Genomic DNA, 21,443 nt, shown 5'->3' with positions numbered 1-21,443 from the left:
GCAATTACGGGAAGAAATACTTGAGTCACAATATGAAAAAAAAAATACTCCCTCCATTCCTTTTCTTTTGATGTTTTAGGTGATTGCACAAATATTAAGGAATCATTAAATTATAGGAATAATTGTATGGTTTATACTAAAATACCCTTACTTACTCCTTGATTTCTTTTTCCTCAAAATTCTAATCTCCTTAATTATTGAAACTCACCACACAAATTGCATTTATTATTTAAACTTCCAATTTTCAAAGTGTGTTTTTCAACAAGGGTAAAATTGGATAAAAAATATTAAAAATTCTAAAACATCAAAAGTTTTGGAATAAAGTTTAAGCTCTAAAACATCAAAAGAAAAGGAATGGAGGGAGTAATAAATATATGTATCAATCATGAGATTCCTGCAGATTTATATTTTATTTTCATTGAGAATCATAATCCAATGCATTAAAGGGTTAATCAAAGCAAAGTGAAAATTCTCTTATAATTAAACACTCCTACAAATTTGCACACACTTTCCCACACACGAACACACACACTTTTACAAACCCAAAACACTTTCAATTTTCCAAAACTCTTTCACTTCTTCATCCGCTTCAATGGAATGGAACAAGAGAATAACATTCTCAGAACCCTTTTCATCACACAGAAGAAAAGTGTTATCTGGTTTCACTTTAGGTCTTGTTGCTTCTCTTCTCTTTCTCTCTCTTCTCTTCCTCAACTCTTCTTCATTCTCTGAATGGCATTTTCCATTCTCCAATTTATCTCCTTCCTCCAACGTTTCAATCACTCCTCTTTACACAATTCATCAACAACAATTGAGTAAAATCCCCGAAGTTAATGTTTCAAATCAGGGTTTTCAGAATACCCTTTTGGGGAATTTTACTGAAAATGGTTATAATGCAAGTTTTGAATCAAATGGGGTTGATAAAGTTGGAAACTTTTCTGTTGGGAAAGGTGAAATTGATGGGAATTTGAGTGGTACTGTGGAAGAAAATGTGAAATTTGATGAAAAGTGTGATATATTTGATGGGAATTGGGTGAGAGATGATTCAAAGCCATATTATGATTTGGGTTCTTGTCCATTTGTGGATAGGGATTTTGATTGTCATCTTAATGGTAGACCTGATAGTGATTATGTTAAGTGGAAATGGAAGCCAAATGGGTGTGATATTCCAAGGTATGTATTATGTATGCATGATTGATTGATTAATGTTTTTATATTTGTTACAAAGTTAGTAATTTTAATGTTGTTAATTTAGGAAAAAAATAAATAACAGTAGAATAGCAAGTTGTGTAGATTCTGTATGATTAAAATAGTAAATTAAGAGAAAAATGGAAATGTTGTTACTTTAGAAAATGCTTTCTAGTTTAGGAAACAATGGTATATAATAGGAAGACAAGGAGCATAGTTCTAAATTGCAATAGTAAAAGTTTTAGAGGTCTCTGCAATAGCAATGACTGCAATTGCGGCCACAACCCGAATTTAGAACCATGATAAAGGAAATTGGATGATAGAGGCAAGAATATGTGCCTTATGGCGGTAGATCTTGTGTCGATATCAAAGACAAATAAACAATTTGTTCAAAAACAAAAAAAAGACAGATAAACAATTAGATATAGGTGTTGAATTGAGTTAATGGCACTATAATCCATGCAGATGTTTCTAATCATAAAAATGATGTGTATGATTCAGTTCATAAATTACAAACTCATTTTACACATTACCCCTTACAAGAGGTGAAAGTTAAACAAGTTTGAATAATTTTAAGGACTGAATCATGCATTATGTTCATTAATGTTCTAAATTGAGAGTGAGTAACCTTTTGGGGGGACCGCAATGCTTGTTTACTTGTGTACACCTTCAATAGAATCTTTATTTACATAGTTGCACAATTTTTGACCAAAGTATAAACATGATTCTAAATTAAAAGGAATGTTGTCCGTCTGTCCCCCTCCATTAACCACCATGTGATAAGGAACTAAATTTGAGGTAGTTTTTTTCACCGATATTCCCTTCCCATTAGGCTTTGGCTTACCCTTCAATCTTCAACATCCCTAATTCAAACAAACTCTGTTTTGGAGTGTTAAAAATGATCAGTAGGCTGTGCTTTAATGTCATTGGCGGTTTACAGTCATTTCAACTGTAAGCAACCAAACAGCGACAGTAATTTTAAACCCTAGAATATATGAATGCTATCCTTGCATATTTTATAAATTATTGGTTATTGATGTCGCCTCTCAGTTTGAATGCAACCGATTTTCTGGAAAAGTTGCGAGGGCAGAGGTTGGTTTTCGTTGGGGATTCACTGAACCGGAACATGTGGGAGTCTATGGTGTGTATCCTACGTCAAAGCATCAATGACAAGAAACGTGTTTATGAAATTTCAGGAAAACATGAATTTAAGAAGAAAGGTGTCTACGCTTTTAGATTTGAGGCAAGCTTCTAGTACATCCTTGCTATTTTTATTCCGAGTATAAAACTTATAATGGCATCTCATTGAAATTTTGTTTTTGGTAATTTTTAGGATTATAATTGTTCAGTAGATTTTGTGAGTTCACCATTCATTGTTCAAGAGTCGATTTTCAAAGGCGTAAATGGGTCATTTGAGACATTAAGATTGGATTTGATGGACCAGACAACTTCCACGTATCATGATGCTGAGATCATAGTCTTCAATACAGGGCATTGGTGGACCCACGAGAAAACATCTAGGGGGTGAGTATGTGTGTAAATATTTCCTTCGCATTGTCTGTTTCCATGCTTCAAGTGATATTTGAAGATGGATAAGAAGAAAAATTTAATATGATGTTTTATTAACTTCCTCCATTCCAAATTATCATGTGTACAACTTTTTCATGTTAGATTGATTTTTCAATCAACATATAAATCTCGTCTTCCTCCGCCTTACAGTCAGTTCTCGCGGTTTGTAAATTAAATAACAACTGAATTTTAAACATGAAATTGTATTTGAGTTCATGCTTACTGTATTATATATGTAAGCATGAACTCGGAACCTTTATTATATATGTTTACACTTTTGTTTCACTGGTTTCCTTGTACCTGTTTTGTGATTGTAATAAGCAATTTTGGAAAAAGGGTTTTGATTTTGTTGTCAACTGTTACTGTTACAGAGAAGACTATTATCAAGAAGGCAAACATGTATACCCAAGACTCAAAGTTCTGGATGCATATACAAGGGCATTGAAAACTTGGGCTAGATGGATTGACAACAATATTGACGCAAATCGAACAAATGTTTTCTTCAGAGGATACTCAGTTACTCATTTCAGGTATTAGTTTTTTATACAGCTAACCCGATATAATCTGGACTTGCTATTGTTTTCTTCCTTTACATGGCTCGAAAATTGACTGGTGTTACTTTGTAGATGGAAATTTATATATTGTTTGAAACATGGCATGAAAACTGGCCGACCTCCTACCTTTGCCGTTGACCATCACTGAGTTGACTAGCCCTTTTGCAAAAATATTCTTACTTATATATTAATTAATCTGCATGTTTTTTATTGGAAGAACGAGACTCTGAACCATATGCAAGGTCAGTTCAAGCATATGACAGCTAAAACCCTTACTCTGAACCTCAATTTTTTTTTTTTTTTACAAAGATTAATAGGCCTCCAAATAAAGTATTGATCCTATAAATTAAAACCTGAAAAGAAATATTAAAGCACACACTGGGGTAGATTAGTGGTGTAACGTGTCTCTCACAATTCAGTGGATTGAGTTTGAATCTAAGTCCTTGATTTTTTGGCTTAAAACTGAAAGTATTAAAAAGTACAACAAAAGACCTCTTCCAGCGGATTTGAACACAAGCTTATGACATTCATGGCTAAAACCTTTTCTACTACAAAATTGGGATTAATGCTTCACATAATTTATATTTAAATATTTTTTCTATTAATGTTATCGATACCAAAATTTCTCTTCCAAAAAAAAAAAAATCTATACCAAAATTTTCTCATTTTAAAAACGCCTCACTTAAAAATGATATTTAGGCCTATAAGTATAACTGTGTTCCGGCCCTGTCCATATGTTAATTTTGTTAAGAGGTATTGTACTTCGATGTCTGAATATTGCACAAGATTGGTTCATATATTTCCAAAATCTAGAGATATAATCACGAAATTCTTATTAGCTTAGTTTAAATAATATTAACAGATGACAATGTAGCTTTTGTGATCCGCTTTTGCTCCTATTATAATATTTTGCTGGATGAAATCTCTAACTATTTTATATGATAGGTCTAATATTCAACAACATAAAATTTTTGACCAAATTCAACATCATATTATTAGAAAAATCAAATCAATATTGTAGGCCTGCATTCAATATATGATGCTGTATTATTGTCAAATTAATTGGTAACAGAATCTCATAGACTCTTTAAGATTGTATTTACAGTTTTTGTACCTTAATCAAGAACCTGGTATTTAATTGTGTCCATTGGCAATTAACTGAACCCCTATGTTTAATTCAGATTCTCATATTGGTTAATTATATTCTCCTATGCAAAAATTTAAATTGTACATTAACAAACAATAACAATTTTTTCGCACCATATTTATCTGGTATGCCATGTTGAATTTTAACACTGTCTGACATATGGTTTCAGGGGTGGGCAATGGAATTCAGGAGGACAGTGCCACAAAGAAACTGAGCCAATATATAAAGGAGATCACTTACGGAAATATCCGTCGAAAATGAGGGCTTTAGATTATGTCATCCCAAAGATGAAAACTCCAGTTATTTATATGAACATAAGTAGGATGACAGATTACAGAAAAGACGCCCATCCATCAATATACAGAATGGAATACAAGACAGAAGCAGAACGAACCACCGCGGAGCAACACCAAGATTGTAGCCATTGGTGCTTACCAGGAGTACCGGATACCTGGAACGAATTACTCTATGCTTCTCTCTTAAAAAATGGAAAAGGGAATTGGAAAAGTTGAGCAGAACTAGTCAAAATCTCCGCATATCACGTATCTGATTCGTTATACACATTCGGTTCAAGTTTCAACGCATGTATATTCCTTGGTTTCCACAAAAGGGTGTCTTTGAGTTATAGTTTGTGCAGATGATTAATTAGAGTGACAAGTTTATATGTATTTTATGTATTCACCTAGTTGCAGACACAATTGTCATGATAATATTAATTACCATGATAGCTGTAGAATTTGTTGATCAAAGGCTTGATTTGATTCTTTGCATTAGATTAGTTGCAGAAACTCAATGATCAATCAAACTTGTGAGGGAGTGAATCCATTTTATTATCTTTATGTTTACTTACTATTCTCTATCATTCAGACAATCTTATTTTATTTATCATTCTCTTCTCAAGTCTCATCTACTCTCACAAACTCACCAAAGTTAGAAATACATTTTCACTTTCTGTCTCTCTCTTTACTATCATTCTATCTCATCCAGACAATCTTATTTTATTCATCACTCTCTCTTCTATACACTTACAAGATGGAATAGCTGATACCTCTTTAACCAGGCCATTACTATAATTGTAACCAATGATTGATACTACTTTAACAAGCCAATAAACGAGTCGAAAGCAGACTCTTGCGAGTGCTACCATTTGACCTTGACATCTTCATTATATATGAAACTTCTTATCATAACATGTTTATTAGGACCACTATATTGTGATTTTGGTGCTCCATTATTTGGACTACCAAATTGGTTAACTTATCATTGAAATTTTGGGAGGCAAAGTGAAAAGTGGCTTTGGTTGTTTTGACTATTATTCAGTTCAACCTGAATAAAGCTTAACTCTAAGCTAATATATATGGTGACCTTGGTGGGCAACTACTTGCAACAGACGGCTCGTTGTGGTATAGTATTCACCTAAACTGTGACTGCATATTTGAGGATCGAATGCACGGCCTTGGTTAAATGACAAGAGGCAAAACACTCGTACCAGCAAACTTGGATCGAATAATGTATATGTTTAACATGACTAATACAACCTTATTCATATCAACTATTGAATAATAGGGTAAAACAATACTAAGTTTTATGAGTCCATATTACTTGTGTGACATGAAACATTCTTTAACTTCTCATAAGATCATAATAACTCTTAACACAAACAAACAAGCATACATTCATGTGGGAAAAAAGAACAGCACAGAAGAAAAGGAACATGAATTAATGATAACAGTTACCTACCTTACTCATCTGCAGAAACTGAAACAAGAACAGACTCTAGTCAGCTGCAAACTGAGTGAATTGAAGTACATCATAAAGCTGGCACCTTCTCAAAGGAAGACAACACCATCTTTGTGTTTATTATTACATTCTACTGCAAGAAAATAACTATAATAATCTATGAAGCACTGACACAGACACCGGACAAGTCTACAATCTCAAGTGTCGGTGCTACATAGATAGAGTGATTGATACATAGCCATTAAGACTCCAAAAAGGAATCCATTGCCTTTTTGTGACTTGCCGGTTTGCCATGCTATAACAAAAGCTTCTGATCCTTTGGAGAAAAATGCTTAATTATTTGCTTCTGCTACTCAGAAAAAAGCATAATCCCTTTGTGATACGAGAAGCCAAAAGCTAAAGCACAAAGCAAACTGTTTAGGAAAATGGAGGGAGAGTGTGTAGGGCTTTTGTTTAATACCCTCTCACACTTCTCTCCATGTTTGTTTTAAGAACCATGGATTGATTTTTGCCAACAAAGAAGCTTCATCCTTATTACAAACAAGATTCAAGTCTTGATGGATTGGTTTAGAGGATGCTTAAAGGGCTCCACATAGAAAGGTAGTGGGGAAGTTGGTGTCTCTGATCATTGTTTTAAATACTTGTGATGGTTGAGAAGTATATATGAAAGTGGTGTGTGTATCATTCTTTTTCATTATCTAAAATGACTATTTAACACCATCAAAAGTTGCAACGTATAGGCACTCACATAAAAGAAAATAGTACTACTGTGTGTCTATTAAAATAATGGATAAAGATGTTTGTTTGATTAATTCAATCTTAATCTTAACCTAATGGCCTAACCTTTTGTTGATATCAATCTCATCATAGCCAAGATATACCTAACCTAGCTGGATTTGTTACTCTTTTATTTTCCTTCAAACTGGTTTACATGGGAATAAAGTTTAGATACGAGCTTCTATCGGTTTTGTTGATTATTAATTTTTGGTAAGAAATTTCGCTAACTATCTTAAATAGGGTCTTCTCTTTCAATATTTTTTTATCCACAAAATTTTAACATAATATTGGTGATCTATAATCTAATTTCTAATTTGTTACCTTAACTATTTTTTCTACCATTTAAGATGAACTCATTTTATTTGTCAAGAAAAGATGAACTAATTTTATGAAAAATGCTAAATTGCACGAGATAAAATTTCGTGCTATACCCTCGAATGAGCTGTTACTTGCATAGCCATCAGATTTCTTTCAAATTTCCCTTATTATTACCTCATCACCTCTCTCTTTTTTTAACTCATCCCTCATATTTAGCTCATGTCATCATTGTAATTAAACAAAAATTGGGAAATAAGTTTTTGGTCACTATTATTATAGTCAATTTTCAAGTAATCTTTTGTTTTTAAGTAAGTTTGTTTTTAGTCACTGTTAAATTAAAATTTGATTATTTGGTCCAAATTTTCATTAATTTAATCTTGAAAATATGGCTTTTAGAAAAATCCACATTTAGTTTGTGACATGTTAAAAAACTAAAATATTTTATAAAAGAGTTTCTTATGATGATATTAACATGTCTGTAAAAAATCATTCAAAAATTTAGAAATTTATGCATAATTAAACAAATTTTAATTTAACAAGGACTAAAATTACGTGGTGAAAATCTTTATAGGAACCAAAACCTATCAATTTTTTTTAATGAGAACTAAAAATAAAATTCGCTATATTTATAAGGACTAAAAACTTAATTAACCCCATAAACTATAGTTAGCATTGAAGAACAATCTCATTAAGAACAATATGTAGCACAGCCCTATAAACTATAGCAATAACAATTAAAGCTACTTGCTTAAAAAAAAACAATTAAAGGCACTAAGTGAGATATACTGTGCATTAAATAACATATTCGTGCCATCCACGCGAAAATTCTTTCGGTCTATATAGCAAGACTCTAAAAGGCAATTTAGGATATAAAATGAATTAGTGAATCGTGCCAATTTTCCATGGAAGAGACATCTAATTGAAATTTTGTATCATGACTCATAAAAGGAAATTTATATCAAAGGTCAACATAAACTTTAAACATGGGTTCCCACACTTTACTTTTTCATCTATGCTTGACCTTTGATAATCGGAGGCTTTTATTGCATAGTGGATCCACTCACTATAATAAGACTCTATCCCCACCACCTCTCTTCCAACAATAATTATATATCTTGTTGAATCTATTTAGTAAACCTCTTTATTAGATTTCCATTACAAAAAAGAAAAACCTATTTATTCATAAGAAATTTTTTCTTTTATTTTTGATACACAAAATTTATTGTTTAATTTGTTTAGATAGAAGTTGTTAGAAGCAAAAATTGAATTATAGAACTCATTCATAATACTTCTTCAACAAGGAAACTAGATAAGAAATATTAAACACGGATTTACCGTTGGATCTTGACTGTTAAATAAATATTGCATGACTTCCATTTTAGGATGTTTTGAAGTCAATTTAATGAAGTTAGAATACGAATCGTTTGATCTTCATCCAATGATCGAGATTTTTCGCTGCTTGATTTCCTTCATGGCACGAAATTCAGGTTACTACAATAACAACTCTTCCTGTTTCAAATGATTAGATGTCAAGAGAAATTGTTAATACAACAACTCATTTTTCAATTCCTAATTATCCACTAATTTTACTCTCTCCAATCAGAAATTTTAGCAAAACTTTTTACATTGAAAATGTATAACAATCAAGCTTTTTTCTTTTACATCTTTTCAAAATACAAGGGTTAAATTTTAAAAGCTCAACATCTATAAACTTTAGCTAGGAGCCATACTCTTTTAAGTTAGCTGTTGATTAATTCCTATCATATGCTCTCCTTTCACATTTCTAGGAGCCATTTTTTAATAAAAATAATAATTATAGGAGCCATTAGTTTTAACTTTTATTTTTTTGAAAGAGTAATTCATCACCATGAAGAAGTAAAGCTCTCTATTTTTTTAGTTAGAAAAAAGTAGTAGTCAATTGCTTGAAATTACCTTCAAGAGTCATTGCTCTTTCTCTAGCTGGCTGTAGGAATAAACCAAAACTCCTCTAAGGCCCTTTATGTGTTACGAAAAATTATAGTGATATTCTTTCAGATATGCACACTCATAGTAGCTAGACTATCCATTATTCAAGCTTTAGGTTTGCCTCTTCTTTAAGCAAGAAAACAAAATATTTATCACCTTTTTTGTTCCTTTTTCGAATCTCACTTTGCTGTTCCATTATTAATTAATATATTTATGCTTGGCATCGCGTGTTACTTTAGAGAATAATTTTTAAGAGTTAGGTAGAACTATAATAAATGACAAAACTCTTTTACGTGGTTGCATTTTCATATATTAAGTTCAATTCTAGAATTTTTTTTGAAGAAGTTAAATTAGCCCACCTAAATTAAAGCGGAAAGAATCAAACTTGAGACCTCAAGGAGAAGTTCAATCCTAAAATTGTTAGTTAAGTGTAAAGAGATTTAAACGATTTCCTCGAAATGCAGTTAATTAACTTTCGATTACTCCCCCGTTCTATTATGAATGTCACATTTGAAGAAAAAAAAAGTTCTACAATAAGTGTAATTTTTAATGTATTTTTTTTTTATGAAACTAGTTTTCATTGTAATTAATGTTAATTTTTTTCTCTCTTAATGATTTATTTAATAATATGTGCAGAAAAGGTTAACTTGGTAAAAAAAATCTTTCATTTATTATTTCTCCCTAATTTGTACGAAATAATTAATCAAAGATTCCTTAAAAAAAAAAATTAATCAAAGATAACACTCAATAGAAAAGTGTGTTTTAATATTACTTTTGTAGCCTCCTCATATTAATCAGTTCTATTTTTTTTTTCCTTCACTTCTTTGTGGCTATTGTTTATTTTTAGTAAAACCAGCTCACCGAAATTGGTATCATTGGTAACAAACCTGAAAACTTAAGATGAGCATGCTCTAAAGTCGCAAATCATCACCATCCAACTAACACAAGCGGGTTCTTTGTGGCGATTGTTGTTATTAAATAACAAAGCCATTAAATTAACTTGGTCAGGGATGGGAAAATTAATAAATCAAATAAGACTCTAAGAAGAACTAAAGAGTTAGGATAAGTGAATGGAAAAGTCAACTCTAGTTTTTCTGAAAAGAACCTTTGATTCCTCTTGTTGCAAAAGTTTTTAAATATTTATTAAAACCTTGGCTTATTGCCTTTTATAAATCAAATTAGAATCGATCATTGTTGTCCACCACTTTCAATTGGACAAAGGAGGATCAACGGAAAATGTTGTGGTCCTAAGTTGATTCCAATTTGCAATCAAGTTTTGGGTCCCTTATAATCCAAAATTTCCACATTTTACTGTTAATTCAGTTTAATTTACATTCAAACGTGGTTAATTTTCTGATTAGTCATCATCTTAGTAATAATTATAAATATGGTCCCTCTACTTTCCACGTGCCATTTGAAGCCATAGGAAATTTGAATTTTCCATGATGTGGTTTATCAATTTTGAATGGAACTTATGGGGTCCTTGTTCTCATTATTCTTGGTCCAACAAACAAGATCAAATCTCACTTTTGTTCCTTAAAAAAAAAAAAAATATCTCACTTTTGTGTTTTATTTGTATTTTAATTCTTCGGTGCAATATTTTTCGTATATGAATCAGTCACAAGGATGGATCCAGAAACATATTATACGAGGAACCAAAATGATAAATATCTCCCTCCCTCCGTATCACAATAATTGTCTCTTTCCCGTTTTTTATTTTTCTCAAAATAATTGTCACTTTAGAATACCAATGCAACATTTATTATGTTTTTCCATTATTATACCCTTATTTATTGAATTTCATCTAACTTAACTACTCCACTAACTACAATTAATAAAGGTGTTTTAGTAAATGATACTAATTTTACCATCAAAATCAACACAACTAATCATTTTCTTAATAATCGTGCATAAACCTTAAACGACTAATATTAAGAGACGGAGGGAGCATATTAGTAGTATAATACTTTTTTTTATTGTAGTCTTCACATACAACAGCAGAAACTATTTTTTTAAAGATATGAACCAAATTTTATGATTTGTTTCTTTCAACTTAATTTTTCTTTGAGAAATGCTAACATGTGTTCTTAAGACACACATTAAGGGTTCTATTAGTAGCAATTATCTATTAAAAATTGTGCAAATTTATTTTAACAAAAATTAAATATTGGGTTTTCTCAATAAATATTTTCTATTAATATAAAATAAACATGACCATTTTTCCTTTAGTTTTTATTTTTTATTTTTTTATAGGGAAATGACCATTTTTTCCTTTAGTTTTTGTTATAGATTTCATCCAACAAAGATAATTTTATTTTAGACCTTATCCAATATTAAATATAAACACATATCCTAACAGAAATTTCATTGCGTCTTAGATGAAGACTCGTCTGAATTTGTCGTGAATGAAAGTGATCACTACTATAAAAAGAAAAAGAGCATTGCTATTTTACGAGACTGACAATTCATGAAGCTTATCGCGAATTGCTCCAACCATTAGATTCTTATCCGGTGGAAAACACAAGCGGTGGGATGCAAAAGAGAGTTTTCCGCTACGGTCACTAAATATTCATATAATCGTTTGTGATTAATTTGGTATGTAAACTTTCGCTACAAGTAGCATTAGCCAAAGAGAAAAGAGCATTGCAATTTCTCGAGGCTAACAATTCATAAAGCTTATCATGAAGTGCTCCAACCATTAGATTCATATTTGGTGGAAGGCACAAGTGGTTGATGCAAAAGAGAGTTTTCTGCTACAGTCACTTATTATTCATATTACGGTTCATGATTAATTCGCTATATAAACTTTCGCTACAAGTAACATTAGCCAAATAGAAAAGAGCATTATTATTTCTTGAGACTAACAATTCACGAAGCTTATCACGAAGTGCTTCAACCATTAGATTTTTATTTGGTGGAAAACACAAGCGGTGGGATGCAAAAGAGAGTCTTTCGATACAATCCCTTAATATTCATATAAAGGTTTGTGATTAATTCGCTATGTAAACTTTCGCTACAAGTAGCATTAGCCAAAGACAAAAGAGCATTGCCATTTCTCGAGACTGACAATTCACGGAGTGCTCCAACCATTATATTCTTATTTGGTGGAAAACACAAGCAGTGGGATGCAAAAGGGAGTTTTCTGCTAGTCACTTAATATTCATATCACGGTTCATGATTAATTTGCTATGTAAAATTTTGCTTTAAGTAGCATTAGCCAAAGAGAAAAGAACATTGCTATTTCTCGAGACTGACAATTCATGAAGCTTATCACGAAGTGCTCCAACCATTAGATTCTTATTTGGTAGAAAACACAAGCAGTGGGATGCAAAAGAGAGTTTTCCGCAACGGTCACTTAATATTCATATAACGGTTCGTGATTAATTCGCTATGTAAACTTTCGCTACAAGCAACATTATCCAAAGAGAAAAGAGCGTTGCTATTTCTTGAGACCGACAATTCACGAAGCTTATTACTACGATGTGCTCCAACCATTAGATTCATATATTTCTAAGGCTTTATTCTTTGCCTTATACATATGAAACTTGATCAACAAAACATGCCATTTATTTTTAATATCTTCTTATAAACCCTTCAGTGTCGTATTATATGCGTGTTTCAAAAGTGGAACCAATATCATGGCCATCAACTTTGTTTTGCATTGCTCGAGCTTTGCAGTTCTATGACATGTATGAGCAACCTTAAAACTAACAATTTAAAAATTACTTTGTGATGCAGACTTACTAAATCTCATATGGAATGGACACTCAATCGTACACTTAACAACAATTCTTTTCCTCTCATTCTTCTTAAGGTAAACATTCTTCATATATTCCAAAGTATATTCTTTCATAGATGTTTTAACTAACTCAACATTTTCAAATATTTGTCCTACATGATATCTAACTTGCTCACCATTTTCGGACAACTTAAACTTACGATAATTTCTCTTACTAATTTCACCTTCAGAAGAGATTGGGGTTTCTAGATTTTTTCGAGTCTCATTTTTCATCATCAAAATAAGACACAATTGTTGCAACAAGGTTCCTTGATGATTCAACACCTTCCAAATCACTTTAACCTTCCTAAATTGGTATAGCAAGAGTTGAATTCAAAGTCTGGTCTAGCAAGAGAGATGTCCATTATGAATCTTCATCATACTCACTATCATTAAGGACAATTATCAACTTCAGCAGAACCTTTCCCTTCCACTTCTTCTTCAATCTCTTACTTGAGTCAAAACCTTTCCCTTCCTAAAATTTTTCGCATACTAGTTTTAATCAATCTCTTGAGTTAAAACCCTTTCCTAAGTCATAATCTCTTAAGTCGATTCCTAACTGTGGAAGCGATGTTTAGTTCGTTAACCCTATTGTCAAGGCCATCTACATCAGGAGTTTCCACATAAAAGTCAGCAAATTTTTCACCACTATACTCATTTATGAACCAATGATATCTCTGTCACTGTTCAGCAGCATAAGATCATCCTTCAATTGTGTCCCCGGACTAACATACCACCACTTATATTCCTCTTTTACACCTATTTCTCTAAATATTTTGTATGAACCAATGAGGTTAATCTCATTTATGTTCCACTCACCCCAAGTTCGTGTATTTGACCCTTCTTATAAGCAATTATAGGGTCACAAGTAAAGTAGCATTTGTAATGAAATTTTATCTTTAGTGTGTAATTTTCAACAACCCTAAAACAATTATAATAAGAAATAAATTCAAAATTGCTCAAGTGCATTAATTTTGTAATCAAGAGTTCCACCAACAATTTTAAATTCATAAATATTTTACTTTACAATATACAAGCAAGACAAAACTAAACGCAAATTATCTTACTTTGATATATTTGAGACGGGAGACATTCTAGTTATAGCTTTCCTAAAGTTAGGAGGTTGAAAATGCATTTAAGCAAAAAATGAACATAATAGATGAGGCAAGAAGAAATGGGGGGAAAATAAATAAATAGGAGGGAGGGAGGAGAGAGAGAGAGAGAGAGAGAGAGAGAGAGACGGAGCAGTTCTAATTGTTTGCGGTGGTGAAATTGAAAGGGGTTCTCAGATTTAGGGTTAATTTGTTTTGTTGAATGCAGAAAAAAGGAGGATGAGAAAAATAGAGAGATAGCAGAAAGAAGAGAAGTGATGAAAATTGAAGTTTGAAGAATTAGAGAGAGATGAGTGGAGGAAGGAAGTAGAGTGAAAGATTTGAGGAAATGAGTTTGAAGCTTGAGGGAAAAAACATTGGGAAGAAGGTGAAGGTGAGACAATTTCATGGTTTTTTAAAACTTGGATTTGTATCTCGAAAAAAGTTTATCGACCGGTAACAATTTTGTTTGGTAGTGATATTTGAATTTTAAAATAGATGTTTTCCCTCCTAATTTTTAAATTAACCCTTCACATTGTTTAGTTTAAATTGTAAGCTATTTGTAGCAATTTTTTTTTTAATGAAACTGATTTGTTTGTGGCATGCTTTGTTTTATACGAGTGAATAGGCTATTTTGTCCCCAAGTTTGTACACATCGGTTGATTTCGTCCCTGTATTTTTCAAAATAGCAAACAGGTCCTTGAATTTTATGGGCGTCGATCAATTTAGTCCCTCTGTCAAGTCTCGTCGTTAACAAGGCTGACGTGTCACATTAAGCACTGACGTGGAGTTCCAAGTTAGCTTCCATGTTTATAGGGAAATATTTGATCGAAAAATTTTCAATTTTTTTTTTGAAAGAATTGTTACACTGTCAAATAATCCATGAATTATTTATTAAAAATCAAGTTGGTCCCTGAATTATGTCACTCATAAAAAAAAAAAAATCAAATCGACCCCTTGATTATTTATCTTATCTACAAATTTGATCCCTGATACTGTCAAATAAATGTTAAAAACTAAAAGGATGTGTTTAAGAGAGTAAATAACATATTTCTGACACTTATGTTGCAACTAGTCACAATCATAATAAGTACATGCGATACTAATATAGGTTAGAGTACATATAACATTGCATCTTATTATTTTTCTGCAAGACAAGTTTTTGCTTACAGCAAAGCAAAAATTGTATTGATATTTGATCAAGTATAACTATGTAAGATCAAGTTATCCTACATGATATGTGAAACATGGGCCGTCATTGGGAATCAAAGAAACCCTGTTATTTTGATTCAGATGGAATAATAAAACTTCAAAAACAACATGGTTCCTTTGATTCCCCATGACAGCCCCTGTTTCTCATCTAATGTAGGATCACTTGATCTTACGTAATTATACTTGATCATATATCAGTACAATATTGCTTTGCTATGAGAAAAAACTTGTCTTGCATAAAATTAATAAAATGCAATGATATATATGTATTCTAACCCACAGTAATAGAGCATGTTGTGAGTTCTATCTGCATATACTAGGATAAGAAGTGGAAAATGAAACTGATTCTGATTGTTACCAGTTGCAACTTAAGGGTTGGAAAAAGGCTATTTACTCTCTTAAACACATTATTTTAGTTTTTAACATTTGTTTGACAATATGAGGGATCATATTGATAGATAATATAAATAATATTTGATAGTGAGTAACATTCAGGGACCAACTTAATTTTTAATGAATAATTTAGGAATTGCTTTGATAGTGTAACAATTTATAATGACTTTCGTTTAGAAAAAAATCCAAAAAAAAAAAAAAGTTTTCGATCAAATTCGTCCTTTTACACATGGAAGCTGACTTGGAACTCCACGTCATTGCTTAATGTGACACGTGGCCACTGTTAACGGCAAGGCTTGACAGAGGGTCTAAATTGATTGAAATTCATAAAATTAATGATGTATTGGCTATTTCAAAAAATTTGGGGATGAAATTGACCTATGCTTACAAATTTGAGACGAAATAGCCTATTCACTAAATTTTATACCTAAAAGTGTTTTTCATTAATGTAAAGATAAAGATATCTAAAAGTGTTTTTCATTCATGCTAAGATAAAGATAAAAATTGGTTATTTATGGTTGATTTTGAAATTTGAGCTAAATTGTTGTAATTGGGATAACTCTGCGTATCAGCAACATAAACATTCATTCTCTTATCATCCATGGTTATGTCATTGGGAAAATTAAACCGATTATTTTCTTTATGAACTAAGCTGCAAGCCGAATGAATGCAAATCAAAACATAACAGTTATGTAAACCCAAAAGAACAAACAAGAGCAGCCATAACATTGAGACATGTTAAATATAGTTTGCATTCCAAACCTAGGTCCTGGATACAATACTCTGATGGATATGTATATGCAGTGTGAGTCTGTGACCGATGCAAAACGGTTGTTTGATGAGATTCCTGAAAAGGAGATTGCTTCTTGGACTAGTATGACAAGTGGATTAGTGCAATGCCAATCTCCACAAGAATCACTTGATTTGTTCTGCGAAATGTTGAGTTCAGGTTTTGAGGTTGACGGAGTTATACTAACCAATGTCCTTTCTACTTGGGCTACTTGATTATGAAAGATGCGTTCATGAATACATTTATCATAGACATATCAAATTATGTTTACATAGAACATCATTGGTTGACATGTATGCTAAATGTGAATGTATAGAGATGGATCAACATATCTTCAACTTTTATCTTCACAACATAATTTTAGGATATCTTGCTGGAGCTTGAGAATGCTGAATATTTTCCAACTGCATTTTATTATTTTAAAGATGAGAATTTTTTGTATGAGTTTAGTCTATAAAAGCTCCGTCTTTGTGATCTTAGCTCAGTTGGTAAGAACAATAATATATGCAAGGTCTAAGGTTCAAACCCTAGCCACCACAAAAAAGAGGGGGGATTTGAGAGTTGGTTAAGGATATGTGAATAAGAGATTTATCATGAATAATACTATTTATAAATAATTTTGACATAGAAAGCAATTGACAATAACAAACTCTTTGTTATTTGAGAAGCCAACTAATTACCAAAAATCCGTTGGAAGCTATACTTAAAGAAATTGCACAACACATATTTAATCCAAAAAGTTAGCAAAAATATATCAGCATAATCTAATTTTAGTTGAGCTTTTCTTGGAACAATTTTTTTGTTACATTGAAGTATTTTGTGTTTCTACAGTTTAGGATAAAACGTGAAGAATTGATATACAGAGGAAGAATAAATCACTTGAACAAAGAATAATAACTGAATTTTTTTTAAGGAAATAATAAGAAACTTGAATAAAAACAAGTTGAACCAGGAATAATAACTTGAATAAGAAACTTGAAATAATAACTTCAATTTATGAGTTTCTACATTGTGAATATCGAATCTAAAACAAGAGAAATATAAAAACAACTTCAAAATAGAATAATATCTATACTTGAACTAATATATTTGAGTTTCTACAATGTCTTTTCCTATTCTCAATCTGACCTAGTTCTTGTACTTTCAACACTTAGACGTGAAACATCTTAGAAAATAAACTCAATTCATAATTTCCGTCGCAATATTTGCATGAAACACCAACATCATCATTATCAAATTCATCAACAGACCATGTTGAACGTTTCTTCACCACCTTCTTCGTCCCACCGCTTTGACATGTGCTAGAACAACACAGAGAGAATGCTTGATTTGGAACCATCACATGATTTTTCACCCACATGCTTTGAGTAAAAGACTTCACCCTCTTCCTACATTTTGCAATACTAATGCATATGGAATTTTTCAATTCACCAAAGAGATCATAACCAAGTTTTCTTCCTTCTTCATCTTCACAATTAGCCATCAAAAGCATAGAATAAACATATTTCGCATCATGGTGACCTTCTAATGCAGCCTTCTTTAAATTCTCAAACCCCAAATTATTCAACATCGAAGTACTAAAATATTGCTCCATCCCTTCACGATAAAGAATCTCCAAATTACCACTTTCCCTACAACGTCTCAAGAGCGAGGTTTCTTTTTCATCGATGAACCATGGAAGTGGAATTAATGCAAACTTATCCAAAGATGCATGTTGATACACGAAACGGTCTTCTGAAGCACTAAGAAATTCTTTGCAACTCAATTTGATTTTGCATAAATCAACCATTGAACCTGAAGCAACTTTTCCCACAATATCAACCAATAAGTCATTTGGAAGAGCTTTTACTATGCTTATTGATGCATCGTTTTTCTGCCTTTTGAATTTATTGATTTCTTTCGTTGCTTTTAACAAAGCCATATAATAAAACCCTAGATTCTACGTGTTGAAGTTTGTTGATAACAAAAAGAGAGGAGAAAACAAACAGAGGCTTGAAAGTATGGTTTATTAAATTAAGCATCGCTTCTATATATAGTGGACAATCCTGATCAAAACAGATTGGCCCGCAAGTAAACAAAAGAAAAAAATATTCAATCTTATAAGATACTTAAAAGTTAAAACAATCTTTTTTTTGTTGTTACAAGTAACAAACTATGCAATATTTAGAAGACCATGATAAGGAGAAAAACAAATTCAGTAGAAAAAAGTGCAAAAATTGATTTTTTTTTTTTTTTTTAAAAAGATATTGAGATTCTCATTAAAAAATCCAAAAAGATTACGTTATAAAAAAAAGCATCTGATTTATTATTCTTGTCGTACACGTGTTAATATATGTTTTTCCTTTTCGTTTTGCATTTGTTACTTAACCAATTCCGGAAGTCATTCAGGAAGGGTGTGTTTGTTTCAAGTTATATTTGTAGATTCCTGAGAATAAAATCATAAAAAATAAAAGGGTCTTGCTAACAAGTGCCCTAAGGGCATTGTTTAAGGAACCCACAAAAAGAAACTATGTCTTGAAAATACAAGTCCAACACATGTTAAAGTCATAACCGTACAATTTCCAATGCAAAAGTTGCTACTTTTAGATGCTTAAACAATGCCCTTAGGGCATTTGTTAGCATTTTCCAAAATTAAAAATGCATATGCCTATATTTGTTACAAGTTTATTAAAATTTTATTTCTGGCTATAAAATGTTCCTGGGAATAGAAAAGTTTTCCCAAAGAAAATGGTGGGAATAAAGTTCCATGGATATGGGAATAAAATTACGTGTAATTACCTATTATATTCCCTATTTTCAAGGTTCCTTGGAATATTATAACGTTAATCAAACATCTTTTTTCTAAATACCTTGGAATAAAATTCCTATCTTTATATTCCTATCTTTATATTCCAAGGAATGTAATTCCTAGGAATAAATTTGTTACACTTCCTCCAAAAAAAATTTTGTTACACTTGAAACAAACACACCTTAGATTACTATAACTATAATGACATGTGGAAGCTTCATTCTACTGCCACCCTTGTTTCTCACTTGAAGGTTTAATTTGTTTTACTAACTTTTTTTCATTATTGAGGAGTATTAGCAACCCGTATACAGGTTTAATTTGTTTTACTAACTTGAAGGTTTAATTTGTTTTACTGCCACTCCTAAACATTCTTGATTGCATTGTTATACTTGGGATGGTACATCTATCAACCTTAGCTTGCGAAGGAGTATTAGCAATAAATAAATAAGAGGAAGATAAGACAAAGTGAGAGTAGTACGAGTTACTTAGCTTGCAACAGAAGTCGCATTTTAGTTAGTTGCATTTCACTTGTAATTTCATTTGCATTTAACTTTCATTTTGTTAGTTACGACAGTTATGATGGCACATATCAAGTGTATATAGACTGTCTCTTGTACAATTTGAGTTACAATGAATCATAATTCAGTTCAGCAGGTTCAATTCATTTTCTTCTTTCTCTATGTTTAAGTTTAGCTCTGACCTTTGTTGATTGTTAATTGAACTAACTCAGTATTGTGGTTTGTTTGGTGAACCATTTTTGGGATATCTTAGGATGAATGACATGCAATGCTAACTGTCGTAAAAATGGATTTTTTCAAGGTTTGTTTGTCTGACCTTTTATGAGTAATTGAACTTTCATTTTGAATTTTCTATCTTGAAAAAAACACTAGACTGTGACTAAATCAAGGTTTTTTTCAAGATAGAAAATTCAAAATGTCATGTTTTTTCACGGTCGTTCCTTTTCGTGTACAGTGTGTCGCGCCATTTAACATTGCTCATATCAGAAAAAGAACGATTTGTCTTCGAGGGTGTAGTTTATTGGTTAAAAGGTTGGAACATCAAAGAAGTTTAAGAAGGAAGTGTAGAGTTTGACCTGTTAATTAACATTTCTCTCTCCCGACTAACAATATATTAACAACTAACATTTTTTTTTTAACAACTAACATTTACCTATCAAATAAAGAGAAAAAAAAAAAAAGAAGGATTTAGTTTTGAAGTGAAGTTGGTGTATGAATGATATCCATGACAAGTTTGTTTCATTCATGTTTATACAGAGGAAGAAAAAAACACTTGGACCAAGAATAATAACTAAACTAGATTGTGATTTGCGCATCGCGCGAGTGCGGTATTTTAATATTTAAGTCATTGATTTTTGAAATTGATGCAGTAAAATTTTAAAGTTTTTATTATGGAAACTCAAAAAACAGGTATGATCCGGTTGGACCTAAAGAGATGGTTGATCGGTTGAGATTTGTTGTGTAGCGGGATCAAGCTTTGATCTATTCACTGTAACACCCCGTTTTTCCCAACTTGAAAATTTCATCATAAATCAGAGTATTTAAATCACAAACGGAATGTCACATACTTCCTTAAAACCACAAAATAGATAATAATAATTATCTTTCAAAATTCAACGTCAAAATCTATAATCATGCAGCGGAAATTATTCGACATAATAAAAGTCTTGGCACACAGGCCTTATCAGAAATCTCATAAGTTTTAGTTAATGTTTATTCATAAAAAGTTCATGAAAGCAAGCCCCATCCCGTTACATATCAGAGCACCTAGACACAAGTGAGGAGTCCTCTCACGAACGCTTCTAATCTTTATTACCTGCACATTACCCACGGTCGAGGCAACATATACGCAGAAGGGGTGAGATTTCACAGTCAATAAATAAAACATATAATTCGTCAAAATGCATTTAACAACATAAATCATCATTTACATTTAAAACATTTACCATTTAGCATTATATCAAATCATATTCAATTATCATTGTCAAATATCATCATTAGTTCGTAAACAATTATCATCTCTAATTCATAAGCAAAAATCATCATTAAGTCATAATCAAGTATCATCATATATTTAACAACTTAAGACATCATAAACATCAGCATTAATAATCAT

The 21,443-nt window shown here is 31.6% G+C and overlaps 2 protein-coding genes and 1 long non-coding RNA gene across 3 annotated transcripts; 2 read left to right on the top strand and 1 right to left on the bottom strand.

Annotated features, from left to right (window-relative positions):
* Window positions 1–506: 506 nt before the first annotated feature.
* Window positions 507–5,320, top strand: TBL2 (trichome birefringence-like protein (DUF828)). Its single transcript, XM_085714425.1, has 5 exons — window positions 507–1,173; window positions 2,239–2,431; window positions 2,522–2,712; window positions 3,129–3,287; window positions 4,628–5,320. The coding sequence occupies exons 1-5, from the start codon at window positions 593–595 to the stop codon at window positions 4,968–4,970; spliced, it is 1,467 nt and encodes a 488-aa protein (XP_085570551.1). The 5' UTR covers window positions 507–592; the 3' UTR covers window positions 4,971–5,320.
* A 7,321-nt stretch (window positions 5,321–12,641) lies between these two features.
* On the top strand, window positions 12,642–14,730 carry LOC146921030 (uncharacterized). The gene is made up of 2 exons (XR_015011985.1): window positions 12,642–13,072; window positions 14,357–14,730. It is a non-coding gene; the product is annotated as an uncharacterized LOC146921030 (long non-coding RNA).
* Window positions 14,731–17,479: 2,749 nt separating this feature from the next.
* Window positions 17,480–18,502, bottom strand: LOC146921029 (F-box protein At2g35280-like). Its single transcript, XM_085710758.1, has one exon. It carries the CDS (start codon window positions 18,441–18,443, stop codon window positions 17,673–17,675), a length of 771 nt encoding a protein of 256 aa, XP_085566884.1. The 5' UTR covers window positions 18,444–18,502; the 3' UTR covers window positions 17,480–17,672.
* Window positions 18,503–21,443: the final 2,941 nt, after the last annotated feature.

The sequence above is a fragment of the Medicago sativa genome, chromosome 5 (assembly GCF_051527215.1).
Source record: "Medicago sativa cultivar Bolivia chromosome 5, Bolivia_mono, whole genome shotgun sequence".
NCBI classification, from domain to species: domain Eukaryota; kingdom Viridiplantae; phylum Streptophyta; class Magnoliopsida; order Fabales; family Fabaceae; genus Medicago; species Medicago sativa.
The sequence above is the reverse complement of the archived record's forward strand: the minus strand, read 5'-3'. Positions and strand labels throughout refer to the sequence as shown.

Coding starts and splice junctions, on each gene's coding strand:
- TBL2 (XM_085714425.1), top strand. CDS start 593: ATGGAATGGAACAAGAGAATAACATTCTCAGAACCCTTTTCATCACAC. Junction 2,713..3,128: donor CACGAGAAAACATCTAGGGG/GTGAGTATGTGT, acceptor TTACTGTTACAG/AGAAGACTATTATCAAGAAG. Junction 3,288..4,627: donor TACTCAGTTACTCATTTCAG/GTATTAGTTTTT, acceptor ATATGGTTTCAG/GGGTGGGCAATGGAATTCAG.
- LOC146921029 (XM_085710758.1), bottom strand. CDS start 18,443: ATGGCTTTGTTAAAAGCAACGAAAGAAATCAATAAATTCAAAAGGCAG.